Source organism: Chiloscyllium punctatum, chromosome 15 (genome assembly GCF_047496795.1).
Source record: "Chiloscyllium punctatum isolate Juve2018m chromosome 15, sChiPun1.3, whole genome shotgun sequence".
NCBI classification, from domain to species: Eukaryota; Metazoa; Chordata; class Chondrichthyes; order Orectolobiformes; family Hemiscylliidae; genus Chiloscyllium; species Chiloscyllium punctatum.
This window is the reverse complement of record NC_092753.1, coordinates 58,620,603-58,641,875: the sequence shown is the minus strand read 5'-3', so window position 1 is coordinate 58,641,875 and position 21,273 is coordinate 58,620,603. Positions and strand designations below refer to the sequence as shown.

Here is a 21,273-nt window from a genome sequence, read left to right as displayed (position 1 = left end):
TGTCAGCAAATTAAGTCAGATAAATCAAAAACTTGCCTCCATTACTCAGCTTAAGGAGGGTCGTGAAGGGGGAAAAGCAAGGTAGAGACAGAGCGATGAGAGAGACTTCTAGAACTTGGAGCTTACATTCAACTGAAGGCATGGCCATGAATCATAGACCAATTAAGATCAGTAATGTTCAAACAGCCAGAGCTGAGGACCACAAATACCTTAGAGGATTGTGCAGATTATAGAAAAAAAAAGGGGCCAAGCCTGGTTTTCAATGTTCAGTCCTTTAAAATGAAAGGATCCATTAGATTACTTAGCAACAACATAACATTTTCCCTGCATCAAAGGTATTAACCTAAACATAAAATTTAACCAGGCTGGTAGGGGAGGGTTTTTTTGGGATTCCCAAGAACAACAGGTTTGACCTGCATCCTCCACCATTAAAACCATCCATGTCATATTGGTCAATAACCTTCCAATCATTTGCCAATGAGATCAAATTGCAAAGCAAACATTAAGCAAGCTACATTATTAATAAACAGATTCCCATTTTTCCCTCCTTTGGAGTTGCAATTCTCTCCAATCACCTCTATTACACCAAAATAAACAACATTTTGAACTGCCCACTGTGCCGTACATTGCCTAGTCAACTTTCTATGAAATTTCAACTATATAGTCTCCTTCCTATCAGAAGGATGTTGTGAAACTTGAAATGATTCAGAAAAGATTTAGAATGACATTGCCAGGGTTAGAGGATTTGAGCTATAGGGAGAGGTTGAATAAGCTGGGGCTGTTTTCCCTGGAGCATCGGAGGCTGAAGGGTGACCTTATAGAGGTTTATAAAATCAAGAGGGACATGGATAGAGTAAATAGGCAAGGTCTTTTCCCCAGGGTGGGGGAGTCCAGAACTAGTGGGCATAGGTTTAGGGGGAGGGGACCTAAGGGGCAACTTTTTCATGCAGAGGGTGGTGCACGCATAAAATGCATTGGCAGAGGAAGTGGTGGAGACTAGTACAATTGCAACATTTAAAAGGCATCTGGATGGGTCTATGACTAGGAAGGGTTTAGAGCTGGCAAACGGGACTAGATTAGGTTAGGATATCTGGTCAGCATGGATGAGTTGGACCAAAAGGTCTGTTTCTGTGCTTTACATCTCTATGACTAACAGAGGAACTAAAAAGAGTCTTGGCTTACCCTGTATGCAGATGATGTTCTTCTATTCCTCAGTAATCCTCTGATGTCTGTACCTCACTTAATCCAAGTTATTAATACATTTAGCGCATTCTCAGGCTATAAAATTAATTTCTCAAAAATCGGAGGCTATGCCAATGGGTGGCCTTGCTATGATACCCCACCTATTGGATGGATCCCATTTTCCCTTTCGTTGGTCTCTGGAGGGTTTCTTATATTTAGGCATTTTTATTACCCCAGTATTTGGTCAGTTATACAAGGCTAACTTTGTGCATTTACTGGAAAGGATAAGGCAGGACCTCCAGCAATGGGGAGACATCCCAATTTCCTGGCTGGGTAGAATAGCACTAATTAAAATGGATGTCCTGCCCCGTCTCCTATATCCTATGAGAATGCTTCCGGTGATGCTGCCGAGGCTGGCACTACGTAAATTATATGGCTGGTTGGGGTCCTTTATCTGGAATCATAGACGGCCCCTCATTAACCTGAAGAAGCTACAGCTTCCACAGGCAAGGGAAGGATTGGACTTCCCAGATTTTAGGAAATATTAGTTAAGTTCCTTATTAAAGTTACATAGCTGATTGCGGATCAAACAAGACTCAATCAATCTGGCTGGACATAGAGGCTTCTCAAGTAAAATGTCCACTTATTAACCTTTTATTTTCAGACAAGAGGAAAATTACGGATTACTATAAAAATCCTATAATACTAAACACAATTAAAGCTTGGAATATAATGCAGCAAAATGAGGGCAACTCACATAAAACATCCCCCTCTGCGCCGATAGTGGGAGCATGGGGATTCCAACCGGGGTTTACAGATGCCACTTTTAAACTCTGGAGATCCAGGGGTATCTCATGTCTAGGGGACCTATTTGAAGATGGGGTCCTGATATCTTTTGAACAGCTGTGTTAGAAATTCAGATTACCTAATGAAGACCTCTATCGATACTTCCAAATTCGAGACTATATACAGAAGTCGACTACGTTATTAGCTAGTCTTTATAAATCAGATAGAGAATGTAGAGTACTACGACCAATGGGGGTATCCTCCATCAGTACCATTTATCATTTACTACATGATGAAGTATCGGGAGATATGGACAATCTGCTTAAAACATGGGATCAGGAATTGGGACTAGAAATCTCTATAGAAACGTGGAATGACATTTGGGAAAATGCCAGAAGAATCACCATCTGTAACAGAACTCAGGCTATCCAGCTGAAGATACTTCATAGGGCCCATATAGCACCGGATTGATTGGCAAAATTTAAAGGCAGGGGCATCTCCAATGTGTCCCAAATGTAAAATAGAGGTGGGCACTCTTGTAGATTGTCTATGGACCAGTCATAAGATCCGTAGATACTGGACTAAAGTACTAAGTGCCCTGACAGAAATTTTAGGAACAGAAATTAAAGTGGACCCGTATCTCTCCTTTTGGGCTTTTCGAACTTACCCTCCCTGGAAATGCACGGGAAGAGACTATTTTCTATTCTCTCTTTCTGTGCAAGGAAAAATATTTTGGTAAACTGAGTTGCTGAGGGCCCCCCTGGACTTTTGAATTGGTACAGATTAATCATGGAATGTATTCCCCTTGACTTCCTTACAAATATGGTGCACCGAAAGACCGAATTATTTTATAAAATATGGCAGCCCTTCTTGAATTATATGAATACAGATATTTTGGCTATCCTAACAAGGGCTTTTATTTAATTGAGATTACGAACCTGGCTGGTCTGGGGCCCCTGGGTGAGAGGAATCCTGCACGAATACGGGTTTTGTTATATTTGATGTTAACACATTCCGAGCATGTATCTCACTACCCAATTTCTATGTTATCCGCTGTTTTTTTTTCCCTTCTTCTCTTTCTCTTATTTAAATAATGTAAGAGACTTAAATATACACTCTGGTTAGTTGCAGGTTAGATTAGTAGTTAGTGGAGTTTTGTTTATTTTTCTCAGTATTTTTCTTTTGTTAAATTTTGGTTATATATTTAAGATTTAATTGTATATCAATGTTTGTACTTAAGAGTTTTGTTTATGTTTGTAAACTTGTAAAAATGTTAAATTTCTAATATATAAATAAATAAAAAAATAAAAAAATAAATAAAGTCTTGGCTGCTTGGGCCCTGGTTATAGATATGATGGGTCACTTTGTCTGACCAGGGACTCATTTTTCCTTCAATATTCGTTGCATCATAGACATACATAAAGAGCAGAGGAGAGGAGTGAGGTGGCACAAGTGGCAAATTCCAGAGAAACACAGCGGCTGAAATGGAAGCATGCTTGCCTGAAGATTTCAAACATCATCTGCTTGAAACCATGAACCTTCTGGGTACATTCTTAGAAAGTTAGTATAGACCTCCGTGATGGGCCTGCTGCTAAGGTTACCTGAGTTGTTAGGGATGTCCGATAGATCAACAGCGCAAGTCATTTCCATAGTCTCGCCTTGGAATACATGAGGCTTCTCAGATTGTAAAGTCACATTAAATTGAGGGGCTGCAAAGCAAGATAAGAGACAAGCAATGGTTTATTTTATTATCCTCAAATTATTTACTGAGTGCAGCTTTAAACTGAAATTCCATTCAAAGTACTTGTGGTCTTCCTTCTAACATATAGGTCGCAACAATGGATTGTCAACATTCAACTTCCATCATCTGATTTTTAACAGAGACTTTCGTGAACCAAAATGTGACTTTTGTTTAAAAAAAAGATAATTACCTAAAGTAACCATGATCCCCTGGCCTGAGATTGAGACAAGTTTTAATAAACCAATGAGATGTACAAAACCTATCTACACTGAAATTACAAAGTCATCCAAAGACAGTGGAATTTGACTGGGCTAACAAGCACTCAGGAAGCTTGACACCATCCAGGACAACACAGCCTGCTTAACTAACACCTCCACAAGTATTCACTTCCTCCACTATCAATACTCAGTGCACACGCTCTCACTATCTACAGGATGCACTGTAGAAATTCAGCAAAGTGCCTTAGACAGCATTTTCCAAACCCACACACTTCCATCTAGAAGGACAAGAGCACAGATACATGGGAACACCACTTCCCGCAAGCTCCCCTCCAAGCCACTCAACATCCCGAATTGGGAAAAAATTGCCATTCCTTCACGGTCTCTGGTTTAAAATCCTGAAATTCCCTCAAGGACACTGGGGTCAATTTATGGCACATGGACTGCCATGGTTCAAGGCAGCAGCTCACCACTGTCTCAAGGGCTTGAGACCCAATTTGAACAGAAGATGAACTCCATTTAAGTAATTTAAGTTCAAAATTTTTTTTTAAAAAGTTACATTCTCGGGTTAACTAACATGGTCTTTAACAGATGAGAGACTCATCAATCAAGGTATTTTTCAATGTATAATTTCAGTTACATCACACTGTAAACTTTTGCTATAAATTCTGTGGCTTACAACTGTGTCCTCCACAACCACCTGATGAAGGAGCAGCGCTCCGAAAGCTAGTGCTTCCAATTAAACCCATTGGTCTATAATCTGGTATTGAGAGGTTTTTAAACTTTGTACATACCTGGGAAGATAGTGAAATCATTTCTAGCTAGAGACAAAATAAATTCTGGCTTGGCTGGTGATAACCATATACCACAAATGAACAAATACAAAACAAAACAAAAAACAATGACCAAGCCAGCATCAAGAAAATCTTGTTTCAATTTGATTTATTGTAGACACATGTGCCATATATACTCCAGTAATAGTTGATCAATATAAATGTAGACTCCTCCCCTATTTTTGGCCAAATAACTTGGAATTTTCCAAGTAGTGTAAAAGTCGACCCTAGTTCTTCACCGATAGCAGATCAACATTGAGTTAAATGTGCCAGCTGTCACATTCCACTCTAGCTTTCCAATCTGCTGGTTGTTCCACTCCATTCCTGGTCTTCCTGTCCACTGGCTGTTTGTTCCACTCCAGGTTTTCATAATTATCATAATTTATTTCAAGATCAGTTGGGCTTCTGCTAGGTTATACAGTATGAATTTTGACAGGCATGAATTTCAGCCCGAGTCGTATTCATGTAATAGTCGGCCCCATAAAATTTAGCCTTGTAGTATACGCGAGTATATACTGTACTTAAGTAGAGAGAAAAGCTTTGTTTTGCAAGCAATACAGGCAGATCATAGCAAACAAACAAGATTATACAGATCATAGGGTGCTTAGACAAAGTGAGACATACAAGGTTACGGTTGCACAGGAGATGTGCAAAATAAGATCACCATCAGCAAGAACAACATTTGAAGTTGGAGAAATCCATTCAGCAGTCTTTAACAGCAGGGAAGCAGCTGTTCTTGAACCAGTTGGACAGTGTTCAACGCTTCCATATCTCCTGCCTGAGGGAAGAGGTTGGGAGAGCACATTACTGGGTAGCACATATTCTTGATGTTGGCAGCCTTTCTGTGGCAGTGAGAAATGTAGATGGAGTCCATAGATGGGAGGTTGGCTTCCATGATGGTCTAGGCCACGTACACAGCCTTCTATGGTTTCTTATGGTCCTGGGAAGAGCAGTGGCTATACCAGGCTGTTATGCACCCAAATAGAATGCCTTTTAATGATGCATCTGTAGAAGTTGGATGAGGGTCCTTATGGACATGCTGAATTTTGGAAGCCACCTGAGGAAGGGGTGGTGTTGTTGCGCCTTCTTGACCATTGCATCTACGTGGGAGGTCCAGAACAGATGGTCAGTTATTGTCACTCCTAGGAACTTGACACTCAACTCCACCTCTGCTCCATTGATGTAGATGGAGGAGTGTACCCCTCCTTTCTTCTTGAAAAAAAAAGGATCAGTTCCTTCGTTTTGTTGACATTGACAATGTTATCATTGCACCACAACATCAAGCCTTCAAACTCTCCCTGTATTCTGAATCATCGTTGTTTGATATCCATCTACCATGGTGGTACTCAGATTATTCAACTACTGTGTACGGAATTGGGCAACAGTGTCATGGGTGTACGGGAGTAAGGTAGGGGGCCGAGCTCACATTTTCTTTTGGGGGGGGGCGCACCAGTTTTGAGGATTATCGTGAAGGAGGGTGCTGTTGTCTGTGGGTCAGGAAGCGGAGGATCCAGTTGCAGAGGGCAGAGCCAAGACCCAGGTTTTTGAGATTAGTCTGGAAGGGATAATGATGTTGAAGACAGAACTGTAATCCACGAGGAAGAGTCTGACATAGATATTCCTGTTGTCTAGATGTTCCAGGGATGAGCACAGGGCGACAAAACTGCACCCACTATGGACCGGTTATGTCAGTAGACAAATTGCAGGGGATCAAAGCAGTCTGGGAGGCTAGGAGTTGATGGGGGCTAGAACAAGCCTCTCTAAGCACTGGATAGTAAATCATTAAGGCACTTTAAACGTTCTCTCTGGTACTGGGATGGTGGTCTTCGGTTTGTAGCAAGGAGAGGTTGAAGAGGTTAGTGAGTACCACCGCCAGAAGTTCTAAGTGCATGGCTGGGGACTCCGTCTGGGTCAGCAGCTTTTCTCGGGTCTACTCAGAAACCAAATCGGATATCTGCAGCAGGGACAGAGGGAACAGGTGCACCTGGGGCTGTCTAGCCAGGTGACACCATGCCACTGACGTTCTGTTCAAACTGAAAGCATTTTCAGCACATCAGGGAGGGATTGTCTCTATTGTGCTCTGCTCCATTTTGTATCCAGTTAGGTTGTGTAGGCCTTACAACAGGCCAGTGTACGTATGGTTGGTTTGGGCCTCTAACTAGGTCTGGTACTACCTCTTGGCATCTCTGATGGCTTTGCAGAGGTCATATCTGGGTTTTCTGTAAAAGTCTGGGTCATTTAATTTGAATGCCATAGTCCTGTTTAATTACACAGTCTTCAGTCAGCAATGGATTTCCCAATTTAACCAATGTTTTCAATTGGAGAACACAGAATTATTTCTTTGGCAGTTTTCTGCATTTGCAAATGAAGTCCGTGACAATGGTGGAACACTCGTCTAGGTTATCCGCTAAGTTTTGAATATGGTCCAGTCCACTGATTCTAGGCAGTCCCATAGAAGCTCTTCCACGTCTCAGACCAGCACCGAGATACTTTGTGTAGGATCCCCCTGTTTCAGCTTCTGCTTATAAGCTCACACTAGCATGATAAATTCAGAGATGAAAAGGTTGTCTGGAGAATAATCAGCCTGAAAAGATGATGGATCTGACACAAATATACAAACTGACTTACATTAATGGCCACTTGAGCATCAAAGCAGAGGAAGAGGAAAAAGGAAAAGAAATGAACCAACAAAAGTCTGTCACAATCTCGAAGGAGCATCCGATAAGTACTTAAAAAGGCACTTAGGATAACAGTTATTTGCTGAGAATGCAGAATCCATAAAAATGTCACCATTGCTGTAGGGTGCAAGTCAACCATTAAACAAATGTCCTTAGGTTGAAAAATCTAACTTCTCAAACAAATACACAAAAACAAAACAATATTAGTCATTGTCTAAGTTTGAGCATTGGGAGGCAATAAAATCCCTCTTTCAAGAAAGGCTTGTAATTTGGCCCCTGCATTTTAATCTAATTAAAAATTAAAATGTAAGCAGGACCACCACATTCTAAAAATAAGCATCTGTTACAGCCAAGGGGTTGTTAAATAGGAAACCAGCTCTACCTTCTGACTTGTTTACATAGTCACATATGACCCATGAACCAAATTAAGAGGGTGCATTTACTGCCAGTGGCCAGCAGCATTGAACATAAGTCAAAGAGTGAAACACTTTTTAAAAACATTTTCTCCCAACCCGTCCTCCACTGAAGGCATTGAACTCTTGCTGGCATGCAGTTCTGTTGCCACAGGCTAACCTCCAACTTCATCCTTCAAAATGTCTTTCCTTCATTGACCAAAAATTTCCAACCAAATTTATGAAGGACACTTTCTGATGCAGTGTTTTTTTTTGAATGGGAATGGACAGCCGGGGGAATTGTATAAACCTTTACAGCCAAGCCCAAGCACATAGCTAATTCAATCTGAAAACTTCCAGTCTGTACAGTTTGATGTTACAAATGGTTAGTTACGGTATGCCAAGTCAAATGTTCTAACACATTCTGTACTATTTAGTCCTGTTTCAGAATACTTCTATTTCCTCAACTGGGCTGAATTAGATACTCCACAAGGTGAAGAATGAACAATTACATTTGAAATCAGTAAAAAATTAATTTGAACTCTGTGGTAACCACACGTATTGCAGCTCTAGAATAAAAGGAAAACCTGCATCTTTTTAGTGGTGGGAGTTGCAACTTGATTAAAAACAGCATTTCCCTTATTCTGTACTAAATAATATGCCACCAACAATTTCACTGGCAGAACATTCACCTATAAAAAGCTAAACTGGGCAGCCACAACTGAAACTATGTGCACTAATGCAAAGATTCTGGAAATAATATAGCGTCTAAAATACCAGTGTCAGGTAAAATTACATTGCCACCTCATGAAAACCCAGAAACCTCAAATCACATGCAGTAATAATTATAGTTTTCTGTTAATTATTTCAGGAATGTAGAGAGTGTTTCAAAAACACATCCAGGTTAAAGATTTGAACACGGCAACTAAAAGATGCTGATAATACAGGAACTAGATTAGTCATTTACAGATTAAATATTGAGTGTTCAAAAATAAAACTGATGTACGGTCAACAGTTTAAAAACAAATTGCACCGTACTTTTAGCAAGTTCACACATTTGCAAAACCAACTATTCCAATCTAACCTCCATCCCCTCCACTGCCTTTTTATTAAAGTGCTAAAGATTCATTTAACGAGTTTTGGTCACATTGAAGCTTCATTAGGACTTCGGGGTTAATTTATAATACTTAACACAAAACGTTTCCAAAGTTTCAGTGCTGTTAAAATTTTTAACTTGGAAACAAAATTCAAATCTGATGGAACTTGAATTCCCACAATTGAATGCAGGCAAAACAGAAGATAACATCGGCTTCTGAAAACAGATGTAACATTTGGACTGCAAAAGAGATTACAGAGAGTCTCTGGGGTGTGAACAGGTTCCATTCTTGGGTCTGTTTGCATTTCAATTTGAAGGCAAAATCAGAACACAATGCAGGATAACTTGAAAGGAATCGTTCACAAGGACAGGAAATGTTCATATGTTGGATCTTTTATGAATACTTTTAATTACAGGGGCGTAATTTTAAGTGTGGACATTCACAAATCAGGGACTCCCGGTCTACGTTTTCTAGGTTGTAAAACATTCAAATCATCCCTGCGTTAGAAAGACTGCTACTTTGTTTTATACTCAGCAGTCTTCTATTAAACCACATCTGAAAGACACAGCAACTTATCTGCTGAGGATTGTCAATAATTTGATTAAACTAAATTCAGAACTTACCCGCTGTTTTAAAGGTGACAACAACAGTGTTGGATGAATTTGTAACTATTTCAGACCACTGTCCATTTGTATCTGGAGCCCAAGCTTGGACAATACAATAATACGATCCCTCATCAGAAAACTGAGTCCTGTACAGACGGAAACGGAACTCATCATCACCAACTTTTTCCAAAACAACATCTTCTGATCGGTCCTTGTCATCCCATCTCTCCAATTTGACCACCGAGTCTCGAGTCAATGAAATAAGTTTTTTACTGTGTTGTGTGTCCATAAAAGTTGGTTCATTCATTGCTATAGCCACAGAGTAATGAGGAACTTCAACATGCTCTGCAGAAACTCTACAGATCATCTCAAAAGTGTTGCCTCGTGTGGATACTGGTTTCTCCTCTATTGCTGCAATACTTAGGCTTGGATCTATGAAAGAAAGGAAATGCTATAAAGTGCAATTAAAAAGATAAAAAGGTCTTCATATTTCTAAACCAGTTGTTATAATCTAAAAGACAATTTATCTGATGTCTAACACACACCAACTTTGGTCACAAATTGTTCTAGAGTGTGCAGAACATTCTGCTTTAGTGGAAAAAGAATTTTGACAATTACCACCCATAGTTACCCACACCATACTCTCCCAATGTCCCACATAATTATGGAAAATAAATAAAGGCCAAGAAATTCTGTAGGTGGTGGTGATGGTAGTATGGAAAAGAATAAATTCACTAGACCCAGCCAATATTAGCCTGTTTAGACAACCGAAAGCAACAGCTAACAGCTTTATCTTGTCTACATTAGCTCTTACAAGTGTTGATCAATTTTAATTTTCTTTCTCTATTTTCAAAGAAAAGCATTTTTATATACACAGCCAAACATCAGACTTTCTAAAAAAAAAGAGCAGAGGAGACCTTACAAAAGAACTGTTGAAATATTTTACCTTCGGTTTTCCAGTCAATATCAATGGCAAGTGAAGAGACTTCTTGTTTTTTTAACCATGTGTTACCTCGTTGTTTAATCTGGGCAGTAACATTGCAAAAATACTTTCCTCTATCAGAGGGTAAAGCCTGCTGCATCTGAAACTTGAAAGTATGTAGTTCAGACTTCATAAAAATGATCTCTCCCTTTTCTGCACGCTCTACATATTCACCATACAACTGTAGTGTCCAATCTGGATCCATTGTTGCTACAGGTACTGTCACTTCAGAAGTTCCAATCAACTGTTTTGGGCTGACATACCAGGCTACAGTCAGCTTTGTGTCATCTGCATTTTGTAAGTCCAACACCCGGCACTCAAGCTCAGCTGACTCCCCTGGGGAGCTAGGTACCTTGATGGATTTTAACTGAACAGTGTATGTAGGATCTGCAGATGCAATTAAAATGCAGATTATGAGTTATACACTTCAAAAAAGTTCAAATGATACAGTTGATTGTATAGGTAACTATTTGAAAATGTTGACAAATTGCAGTTGTATTTTTTAAAATACGTTCATGGGATGTGGGCATCACTGGCTAAGCCAGCATTTATTGCTGATCCTTAAATTTTCCAGAAGACAATTAAAAGTCAACCACATTACGGTGGGTCTGGAGTCACATGTAGGCTAGACCTAAGGATGGTGGTTTCCTTCCCTAAAAAAGGACATTAGTGAACCAAACTGGTTTTTCCGAACAATGAATTCATGGCCATCATTGGACTCTTAATTCCAGTACTTTTTCGACTAAATTCAATTTCCACCATTTGCTATGGTGGGATTCCAATTTGGGTCCCCAGAACATTATCTGGATCACTGGATTAATTTTCATCAGTAAACAGGTTCAGTGTGAAAACTGTGTTAGAACACATTCCACTTAGAACAGCATTTTTATATCCAGGTCTGAATCTCCAGACTTGTTTGCAGATTGTTAAAGGGAACTCTTTGCATGCCAGAGTTTCAAAACATTCCATCAAGATGCAAAGAACTGTGGGAAAAATTTTAATTATTTCAAAAGTAACTGAGGTAAAAAAAAACGTGCAACATGGGCCACACTAACCCAAGAGCAAACAACTCTGCCACAAGAAAACATTACAACACATTCACACTGAAGCTGCAGTTTCAAGATGTAAATGTTGCCTGAACCTGGAGATTCAATGCAGGATCAGACACTGGCAGTGATCAGGCAAAAGTGTGGTACAAGTGCAACTGTCCTCAAAAGTAAAGGAGAAAGAGCAAAAAAAAACAGGAACAAAAGATCAGTTAGACTCTCAAACTGTTGGGAACCTACTGGAATTCAAGGTGATTTTTTTTTCCTAAGTGCATTGTTAAAACAGAAATCATGTTTCACAAATTTATTAGAACATTTATCAGGATGCAACTAGCAAGGTTGCTAATAGGAGGACCAGTATATGTAGTAAAATCGGAGCTTCCAAAAGGCATTCAATACAACGCCAGGAAGAGTTAAGGTAACGCATTGGTTAAGTGGGCAACGGTTAGGAATAAAATGGAGAGTTTTCCACTCGGCAGACTGTGACTAGTGTAAGGCCACAAGGATCAGTGCCAGGGCCTCAAATACTTCCACTCTTTATTGATGATTTAGCAGAACAGACAGCAAAAAAAAAAAACCTAAGTTTACTGACAATACAAAGCTAGACTGCAAGGTAGAAACAAAGAGGAAGAGGAGATAATAACTAGATTCAAATGAGTAAGCAACAAGTGCGCCCTTTGATGGGGATGGAATGGAATGGAAAATCAGAAGATCTCGTTAAAAGAGCAGAACTTGCAAATAATATTCACAGGGACTCGGGTGTATTTATGCAAAGATTACAAAGTTGGCACTCAGATACAGCAAGTAATTAGATAAGCAAATAGCTTGCTGGCTTCTGTTTTATTACAACAGTTGCCTTGTATCAAGAAAGCCTTGCTTGTAAAGTTTTATAGTTGTATAAACCTTTGGAGACTACTGCATGCAGTTTTGGTCTCCACATCCACAACAGGACTACACTAGAGGTAGTCCAGCACGTATTCACTCTGTTGGTTCCTGGGATAACAGGAATGTCCTATGACTAGGTTAAATTGGTCCTACATTTGAGAATTTTGAAGAATGACGGTGATCCCTTTGAAACAGTCAAGCTGCTGAAGGGGATAGATACAAAAAAGGTCATTTCCTAGTTGGTAGTTGGGGAATCTATAGAGGAAGAGTACTGCCTCAAGATGGAAGTGAACATCTGGGTTGGAGATGCGAATAAATTTCTTAATTCAAAAGGATTGCAAATCTATGGAATTTCGTGCCTTAAGAATGTATATGTTCCATATTTGAATACATTTCAGATGAAGATGGACAGATGTTTGGACTCTCCGGGAACCTAGGAATGAGTAGATATTAAAGTGGAGGCCAAAGGTCAGCCTCGATCATATTAAATGTGAAGCAAATTTGAGAGAATGCAAAATGTACTCCTACTCCTACTTACAGATTTTATGAGCGAGCCTGGAAGGGAAATTTTTATCTTGAAGCCAGTTTAGGTCTCAAAAGCCTCAACTTGGAAATGGATTGCAAGGGTTTATTTAAATAAATGGAGGACAAAATGCTTTACCTGAACACAGCAACACTGCCAGGTAGAAGCTGGACAAGTGCAGAAGTGGGCTTTTACTGGGATCCTCAATCTCTCCCAGCAAGCAGCCAAATGAGCTGAGTCAAGGGTGTTTGTGAATGGCTGAAGGTGGAGACGACAGAAGAAAACATTTAATCCACCATCTCAAACAGGAGCATAGGGCTACTGGCTTCCTTCTAAGGTCCTGGAATATTATTCACATTCATGCAATATATGTGCCAAGGCAAACAGATGAAATAGAATACAAGACATTCTCTATGGATGTTCTAATTTCATATGTACGGGCTTTAATTAAGTACTCTAGCACTTGTAAAATACTGAAGAATTAAATTACCTAAAATATCAACATTGACACCAATTGGATGGGATGTTCCTTCTGCTGCTTTGTGCCAGCTCTCACTGGAATATGGCACCCACACAGAGGCTGTACAGTAGTAATATCCACTGTCTGTTTCATCAATTTGTTGCACTCTCAGTCGGTACTCACTGCTACTAATCTTGGTCAATGTGACAAAATCAGTACCGCTCACCACTGCTGCCCGGTTCAAGCTCACTAGGATCTTATCACTTGGAGGATGCATTGCTGCAGATGCGCTGAAATACCAGGAAACTTCAACTGTCAGTGTGTCTTCAACTCCTGTTACGTTGCAGATGAGATCAATTTCATCACCTTTATTCAAGGTGAGTTTCTGGCCGATCGCAGAGACATTTAATGTCTGGGCTGTAATAAACAAGCAACATCATACTATTTAAATCATAAAACATCAGTGGTCACATGGTAGCTACTTGTTATTCCAGATTAATGAATTCAAATTTCAACCAGCCTGCCATGATTGGATTTGAATGTGTGGCCCCAGAACATTGGGCTAGTAATCCTGATTCCAAGGAGATGAGGTTTACCAAGACATCACTGCCTCCCCCATTAGGGATGATGAATAAGAGTTTAAACCATGTCAACATGGAGGGAACCCATTAGCTTAATTTTAAACTCAAATGTAAAAATTAACTTTTGACGCTGCCAAAGACAAGAATCAATTAAATGGCAATGTTTATGAAACATTCAATGTGAACACTATTTAAAATCACACTAACACTAGTGACTCCATCCAAACCACCCTTAACCCAAGGGAAGGAGGAGGGATCGATCATTCAATAATGTTTGCACGATGATTTAATCCATTCCAAATTTTGGGATTACTTTGAGAATAACATACCCAACTGCTGCACTTCAATCACTGCAATGTCTGCAGTTTTTTCTTGAATCAGTTTCCAGTTGAAGCCATCTTCTTTGACCCATTCTGCTGCCACGCAAGAGTAAACACCCTCATCCTCAGGTCGCAAACTGGTTATGATTAACTTGAAGAGACCATTTGTTTCAAATCCCATTCTAATATCTCCATTCTGATACCTTTCCTTGTACAAATCACCAGGCTGAATCCAACGGTCTTTAGTGAATGACAGAAGATTCTCACTCTTATTGCTGTTTGCTTTTAACTGCCACGTGACAGAGAGGTGAGTGGAAACAGATGAAGTTGTCCTTGCGACACACTGAAGTTCCAGTGGTTTCCCTTCTAAGTAAGTTACAGGCACTGTGCTTCGGGACTTTCTAGGTGATACACTCAGTCCATCTGGGATCACTGTTTGAAGAATAATGCATCAGGATTTACTAACAAAACCAGACGAAGAAGATACTTGAAAAGAATAGTCAAAGTAGAGCCAAGAGCTTTACCTGAACTCTTACAATAACAATGCCTTATTTCAATACTAGTTTCAGTTCTCTTTTCCCCCCCTCCCGACCCCAATAGTTGGGAAATTTGTTGGCTCAGCATAATATGAATGTTGCAGTAAAGGAAAATGGAATTTCTTTATCATTTGAACTTTAATGAAGTGATAGATAGAACACTTTGAAGCAATACTCTTTGCAATGATTCTGTTATATGCTAGATTTCATTGAGTTTAGACAAAACATTCCAGTTTCATCAACTTAAGAAATTTTTATAAGTTTGCTTTTTGACAGTGCTCTCTAAATTTACACTTTCTCGTAACCAACTGGATGGCAGTTGAAACTGGTCTTTCTGATTTCTCCCAACCATTTCCCACCTATAATATCTCTGAAAAATGCCACTGTCATCCTAGTGAAACCCTCTATTTTCTCTGGTTAAGCCTGCTTTCTTGAAAGAAGATGCCCAAAAAAAAACAGACCAGAATATCTGACTTGAAGCCGATCCATGCAAGTTGAACACTACCTCTATTTTTTGTAATTTGTACCCTGCAATGTAGAGACTGGAACACCAAGACTCTATGAACTCTTTCAAACTTCATTGACTTTATGTTTCTGAACTCATTTACAAAAGAACCATTCTACACAGTGAAACTCATTATGGGAACTGGCAGCTTCCCAAGATCTTTACAAGGATATCAGATGGATTGTTTAGCATTTTCAAACTGACAAGTAACAACAAAGCAGTGTCAGTAACTGTGAAACAACATTACAAGACACAAATACTTAATGATTCATCTAGTTATAACATGAAACCCCCAACTCAACCAATACTTTCTGAAGGAAGCTCTCCTTTCTATCAAAATCATTCTTTAAAACGGGACAACATAAAACATCAACTACTCTCCCCTGTCCAGACTACAGCCTATTGAAAAGAAACAGTTAATTTCCCTGGACAACATTGGTCAAGTCCCTATCACTACTCAAATCACAAAATCTGCATTTGAACTCTCTTGGTATTGGATTCTTTGCAGCTTCCACTAATTATTATTAATGTCCTTTTAATTGAAATAGCACTGTCCAGAATTAAATCTCAACATATTTGCTACTCTGCAATCGATTGAACATAGACCAGTGTGCCAAGGCAACCCATAAATTTGTGCAGGTGTGGAGACAAAATGTAAAATCACAACATTTACAGATACTTTTAAGAGGGGGTCAACTCAAGTATAAGAATTAGCAATGGAACCCTTCTTGAGGGGATAAGGTGGAGGGGGAAGAATAGAGGCCAAGGATTTCCTTTTTCTGATCAGTAACCAGGAACAGCCAAAAAGGCAATATGCATTTGCACATGTACAAATAAAAAGCTATGTTCTGAATAAACTGGAATAATAATGAACAATACTTCCATAGCCGAACATCCTACTCTTGCTTTTGGTCGAGACTTGGTACTTGGTGGAATTAGCAGTCAGCTGCCAGAATTATAACCCATTATCCAGCAGAAAATTTAAGGGATACAGAAAGAAAAGTGTGAAAAAAATTAATATTTTGCCTCAAGTTAATATAGTGAGTGTAAATACAAATGCAACCAACTTGTAACCCATGCATCCACTGGAAATTGATTAAAATAGCAGTTAATATATCCTTTGTAAAACCTACCCTGCAAGAACACACTGTCATCATAATTTCCAGAACTATTTTCATCTGTGCTAGGTGTCTGGCACTGATATCTCCCATCATCCTCAAATTTAGCGCTTTTGAAGTGCAGCTCAACAGAGTAGTCATTAACTCTCTCCACCCAAATTTCTTTCTTCTGGATTTTCTCCTTGTATTCAGGATCTGAAAATTCAGGTTCCAACGTGCTGACAATCCCAACGTGCTTGTTTGCACGGGTCACAGACCAGTCAAAGTTCTGTTCAGCCGGCCCTTGATAGTCACTGACGTTACAGGGAATGCTCACTGGAGTTCCAACAATACGGTACAGAGGGCCCGATGGGACTTTCACAACCCGTCCTGAAATCAGTCCTGCAAGAAGAAGAGTACCCAAACATGAAAACGTCTCAATATAGAACATCAAGCCAGAGGAGAAATCCCCACATCATTACAAACAAAGTCAATAAGCATGTTTATGCTTGTTTGTAAATATCTTACTAATCTATGGTTTCAACTGATTGAACTATGATTGCTTTAGTTAAATTGGTCATACATGGTGAAAAAGGAGATAATTAGCTCTTAAAAGTCAAATGAGAAGTGTATTTTAAAAAGAAAAAAAAAGAGTAGCACTTGCTAGCTCTACTGATTTCCTTAAAAATATGATTGATGAAATCACATCTCTTTCCATTGTGACCAATGTTTTAAATTTTGAGCCATCTATTTCTCCATGCAAACCTCAGGCCATAAATGATGTCATTGACTAATGCATCAGCTATTAAATGTTGTTATTCAGGAATCCAGACATGAGCAACTGTATTAAGAAAGACATCTGTACTAATGTTTGACCTCAATATTCATTTACATGACATACACGTCTAGATTAGGGCTTACACATGAATAATGACACTATAGAATCAACGATACAAAGCGCCACAATTTGAGAGTGCATTTCAATGTCTGCTATTTGTCAGCCTTTCCCTTTTAATTGCCACAATCCTTTGTGAAAATTGATTTAAGAAACAAGCTCAATATTGCATCAAGGAAACTGGGCACCTGGAGACAGTGTTTATTTGCATCTCCTTAATCAGACTGAACAATTGTGAAATTAGCAGTACAAAAACGGAGAAGGAAATGAAATTAGAGTGGGTGAATTCAAAGTCAAATAAACCACAGCAGAAAAGGGACAAAATGGTTTTATTTTCTCTCAATCCAAACTTAAAAACAAAAGAACTTAAAATGTGATATTTTCAAAAGTATTCAAAAAAGTTAAATTTAAAAGAATGAGACCTATAATTAGTTCATTTCTGTGCCAAAGTTGACTGGCAGTGTTTAAGGCTCAAACATCATTAAAAGAATATTTTCAACCCTTAGACTTAATCTTCTCAGGTGAATTTAGTGCACATCCAACACTAATGAAGCAACTTCAAACTATTTGAAATATTTGAACTGCAAAGCAGGCAGACAGCAAAACAAATCGGAGAGCAGAGACCAACATTTTGGACAAGTTTTGAATTTCCACATATACACCAGCTCATTCTCTTTACTTGAAGTTGGGTATTACTTTCACATAATTAACAAACTCTGTTAGCATCCATTATCACTTAGCAAATTATGGAACAATTTGTTTTCCCAGAACAGGTAAAAAAATTTTAAATCACAAAGCCACAGAATAGTTGCTGTGCAGAAAGCAGCTAATTAACCCATCATGTCTGCATCAGCTGTTTTGAGCATTTGACTTGGCGTGTTGGGTTTTCTTTATCACTCTGCACATTGGAGGATTTTAACGAATGGCAATGCTGTTTTGAATGCCTCAGTTGAATGTACCTCCATCACATTTCCACACAGGGCATTCCAAACACAATCAATTCACTGTGATATAGTGAGATCTGCAAATGCTAAAAAGTCAAGAGTTGAGAAAACGTGGAGCTGGAAAAGGCACAGCAGGTCAAGCAGCATCAGAAGAGGAGGAGAGTCAATGTTTTGGGCAGGACCCTTCCTCAGGACTCATTAATTACTATAATGGGCAAATTGGTTCTTAACTTACAGATTGTGTGTTGTTGTAGAAGCAAATGCCTGATGAAACCCGATCCTTTTACAAGCAGGAACAGTTTCACCATATCGACTCTGCCCAGATCTCTCAATTTTACAAATGTCAACTAAAATCTCCCCTAAGCCTTCTCCGCTAAAAAGGAAAACACTCAACTCCTTCAACTTTCCCTTCATAACAAAGGTTCTTATCAGTGGGACCATTCTCAATCCAAAGCAATCCCATCCTTCCTGTGTGGCAGCCAGAAATGTACTTCATACTCCAGCTAAGGTCAAACCAGTGTCTTAAGTTCAGCATAAATTTGCTGCTTTTATAGTTTATGCCTCTATTAATGAAGTCTAAAATATTAGATGTTTTAACAACTCTCCACAATTTCTGCCACCTATAATGGGTTATTTAAATACACACACGGGTCTCTGTATTCCTGCTTCTCACTTAAAAATACTTACTTTATGCTGTACAATCTCTCCATGTTCTTTGTGCCAAAATATTTCCACATTGAACTTCATCTGTTCACTGCAACTTGACCATTTTGTGAAATTCTGCACTGGCCTCAGTTTACAGTGCTTCTAAAGTTTTGATCATCAATAATGGCCTTAGGGAATAAGCTTTTCCAGGCACAAACAGGGGTTTTAGGGCCAGTCCTGATAGTACAGAGATATTTTAGGATGTGCTTCCAAGCAGGCTCTCTATCTGCTATCCAAATGCCTACGGTAATAAACTAGGAACTGCGTAGAAAGAAAGAAAGATCAAAAGATCTAACTGATGTTTATTGAACTCACTGAAACGTACAAATATGACATTCATAAGCACATCCATGTCTGGGTTCACATTAAGTTGTTTGATTACAAGTAGCAGTATTTTATCAATGTCATATTCAAGGAACCTTAGATCTTTATACTGTAAAAGTCAATTGATAATAAAAGCAGCATTTTTCTTAAAAATTATACTGATATTAACTGCAACATATCTTTTGAAGCTAACATATACAGCTTGTGTGCAGTGGGCATGTCAATTTCTTCTGAGGATTTCTCTCAGTTGGATTTAAGGTATACTTACAGGGGGGAAAAGTAGCAGTCACACTACACATGGGAAAGTTAAATGGGCAAATAAGTCAGGACATAAATGTCCCAGCAAATACAAACCAAATCAGGAGTCATAAACTATGTGGAAACTCAGCCTGCAAGAGAGAGAGATCAGACAAGGCAAATTTATAAATTATTCCCATTATATATGATCCAGCTAATACAGCAATTAAATAATCTTCCATTTCTGAGCTTTGAGGAAAATCACCTCAAGGCAAAGTTAGGGTTGTGGAGGAGTACTCCACTGTACAGATGTGTGCAGCTCCAACAACACAAGACAACTGAAAGCATCCAAGACAAAGCATCCTGCTCGATTGGCACCATGCCCCCAAAGATCTCCTTTCTCCACACCACTCAAGGGCAGTGTACACCATCTACAAACGGCACCTCAGAAATTTACAGAGTCTCCTGAGACAGTACCTTCCAAACCCACAACCACTTCCATTTAGAAGGACAAACGCAGCAAATACATGGGAACACCATCAGCTACAAGTTCCCACTAAGTCACTCACTGTCTTGACTTGGAGTATATATCACAGCTCCTTCAGTATTGCTGGGTCAAATCCTGGCAGTCCCTTCTCAATATCATCTACTAAATGAACAAAAAAAAACCCACCAAAATAAATCACCACATCGGAGGTCTCAAAATAACTAACTTTCAGATATGATCAGCTGCACCCTTCATGAAATGGCAATGGCCTATTCCACAATTAAGCTTTGTTTGTGCCCCTACATAAAAACTGGTTTATTGAAGCAGATGGCATTAAACCAGGAGAATCTGACTAAGCATGAACACTGCCCTTCTCATGAGGAACTGAAATTAGTGTCTATGAATTAAGCAGGAGTCACTTCAAAGAGGAGTTTAGTAACAAATAAATAGATAAAAGTGAGGGAGCTAGAATCTGCAATCATTTTGCAAAGCTTGAGTAATTTAACGTCAAAAAGATACCTGACTAATTCACCCATTGATTTCAGTTCTTCTTTCAAACTTTGGAAATACCCCAATTATGATATGTTTATGGGGAATGAAGGATAATGTTTATAGCAATGTTTGTACCTTCATGGTGCATTTTGCATCTAGATATTGGTGCGATGAACCCTCCACCTTAAAGGAAATGCAGTCAGAAGGAATGGGTGACCGGCAAGAATAAGCCTGGCAGGTAGATCGTCAGGAAAGCTCCAGAAGAGATTTTGGTGCTTCAGAACATGAATGTGATGGCTCCTCTGGAGAGTTTGGGAGTAGAAAACAGAGGGGGAAAACTGATGGAGGAGATTTGATAGTGAAGCATTTCTGCAGCTGCAGGCATGACTTCAGGATGGTATGTTGCTTTCCTAGAGACAGTGTCAGATACGTCACTAAGCAGCTGCAGGGCATTCTGAATAGGGTGGGTGAAAAGTCAGATCGTGGTTCATATTGGGACCAACAATAGAAGGGATGGGTTGTCACAACAAGAATTGAAAGAGGCTGGTAGCAGATTAAAAAACAGGACCTCAAAAGTAATCTCTGGATTACTCCCAGTGCCACCTGCTCGTCAGAGAGGAACAGGTGGTTATTACAGATGAATGCATAGTTGAAGAGTTGCAGCAAAAGGCAGGGTTTTAGATTCCGGGACACTGGATTCATTCCTGGGGAAAGTGGGACCT

At 39.3% G+C, this 21,273-nt stretch overlaps 1 protein-coding gene across 2 annotated transcripts in view; it reads right to left on the bottom strand.

Moving 5' to 3' along the window:
• The window catches only part of LOC140486287 (prostaglandin F2 receptor negative regulator-like), a 68,848-nt gene that overhangs the window by 9,947 nt on the left and 37,628 nt on the right, over positions 1–21,273 (bottom strand). For both annotated transcript variants that reach the window (XM_072585216.1, XM_072585214.1), the window contains exons 2-7: positions 16,504–16,869; positions 14,339–14,761; positions 13,459–13,845; positions 10,479–10,901; positions 9,551–9,964; positions 3,570–3,677 (exon numbers count right to left, since the gene is read on the bottom strand). In XM_072585216.1, coding sequence (XP_072441317.1) covers positions 3,570–3,677; positions 9,551–9,964; positions 10,479–10,901; positions 13,459–13,845; positions 14,339–14,761; positions 16,504–16,869 — 2,121 coding nt within the window. The remainder of the gene's footprint in view (positions 1–3,569; positions 3,678–9,550; positions 9,965–10,478; positions 10,902–13,458; positions 13,846–14,338; positions 14,762–16,503; positions 16,870–21,273) is intronic.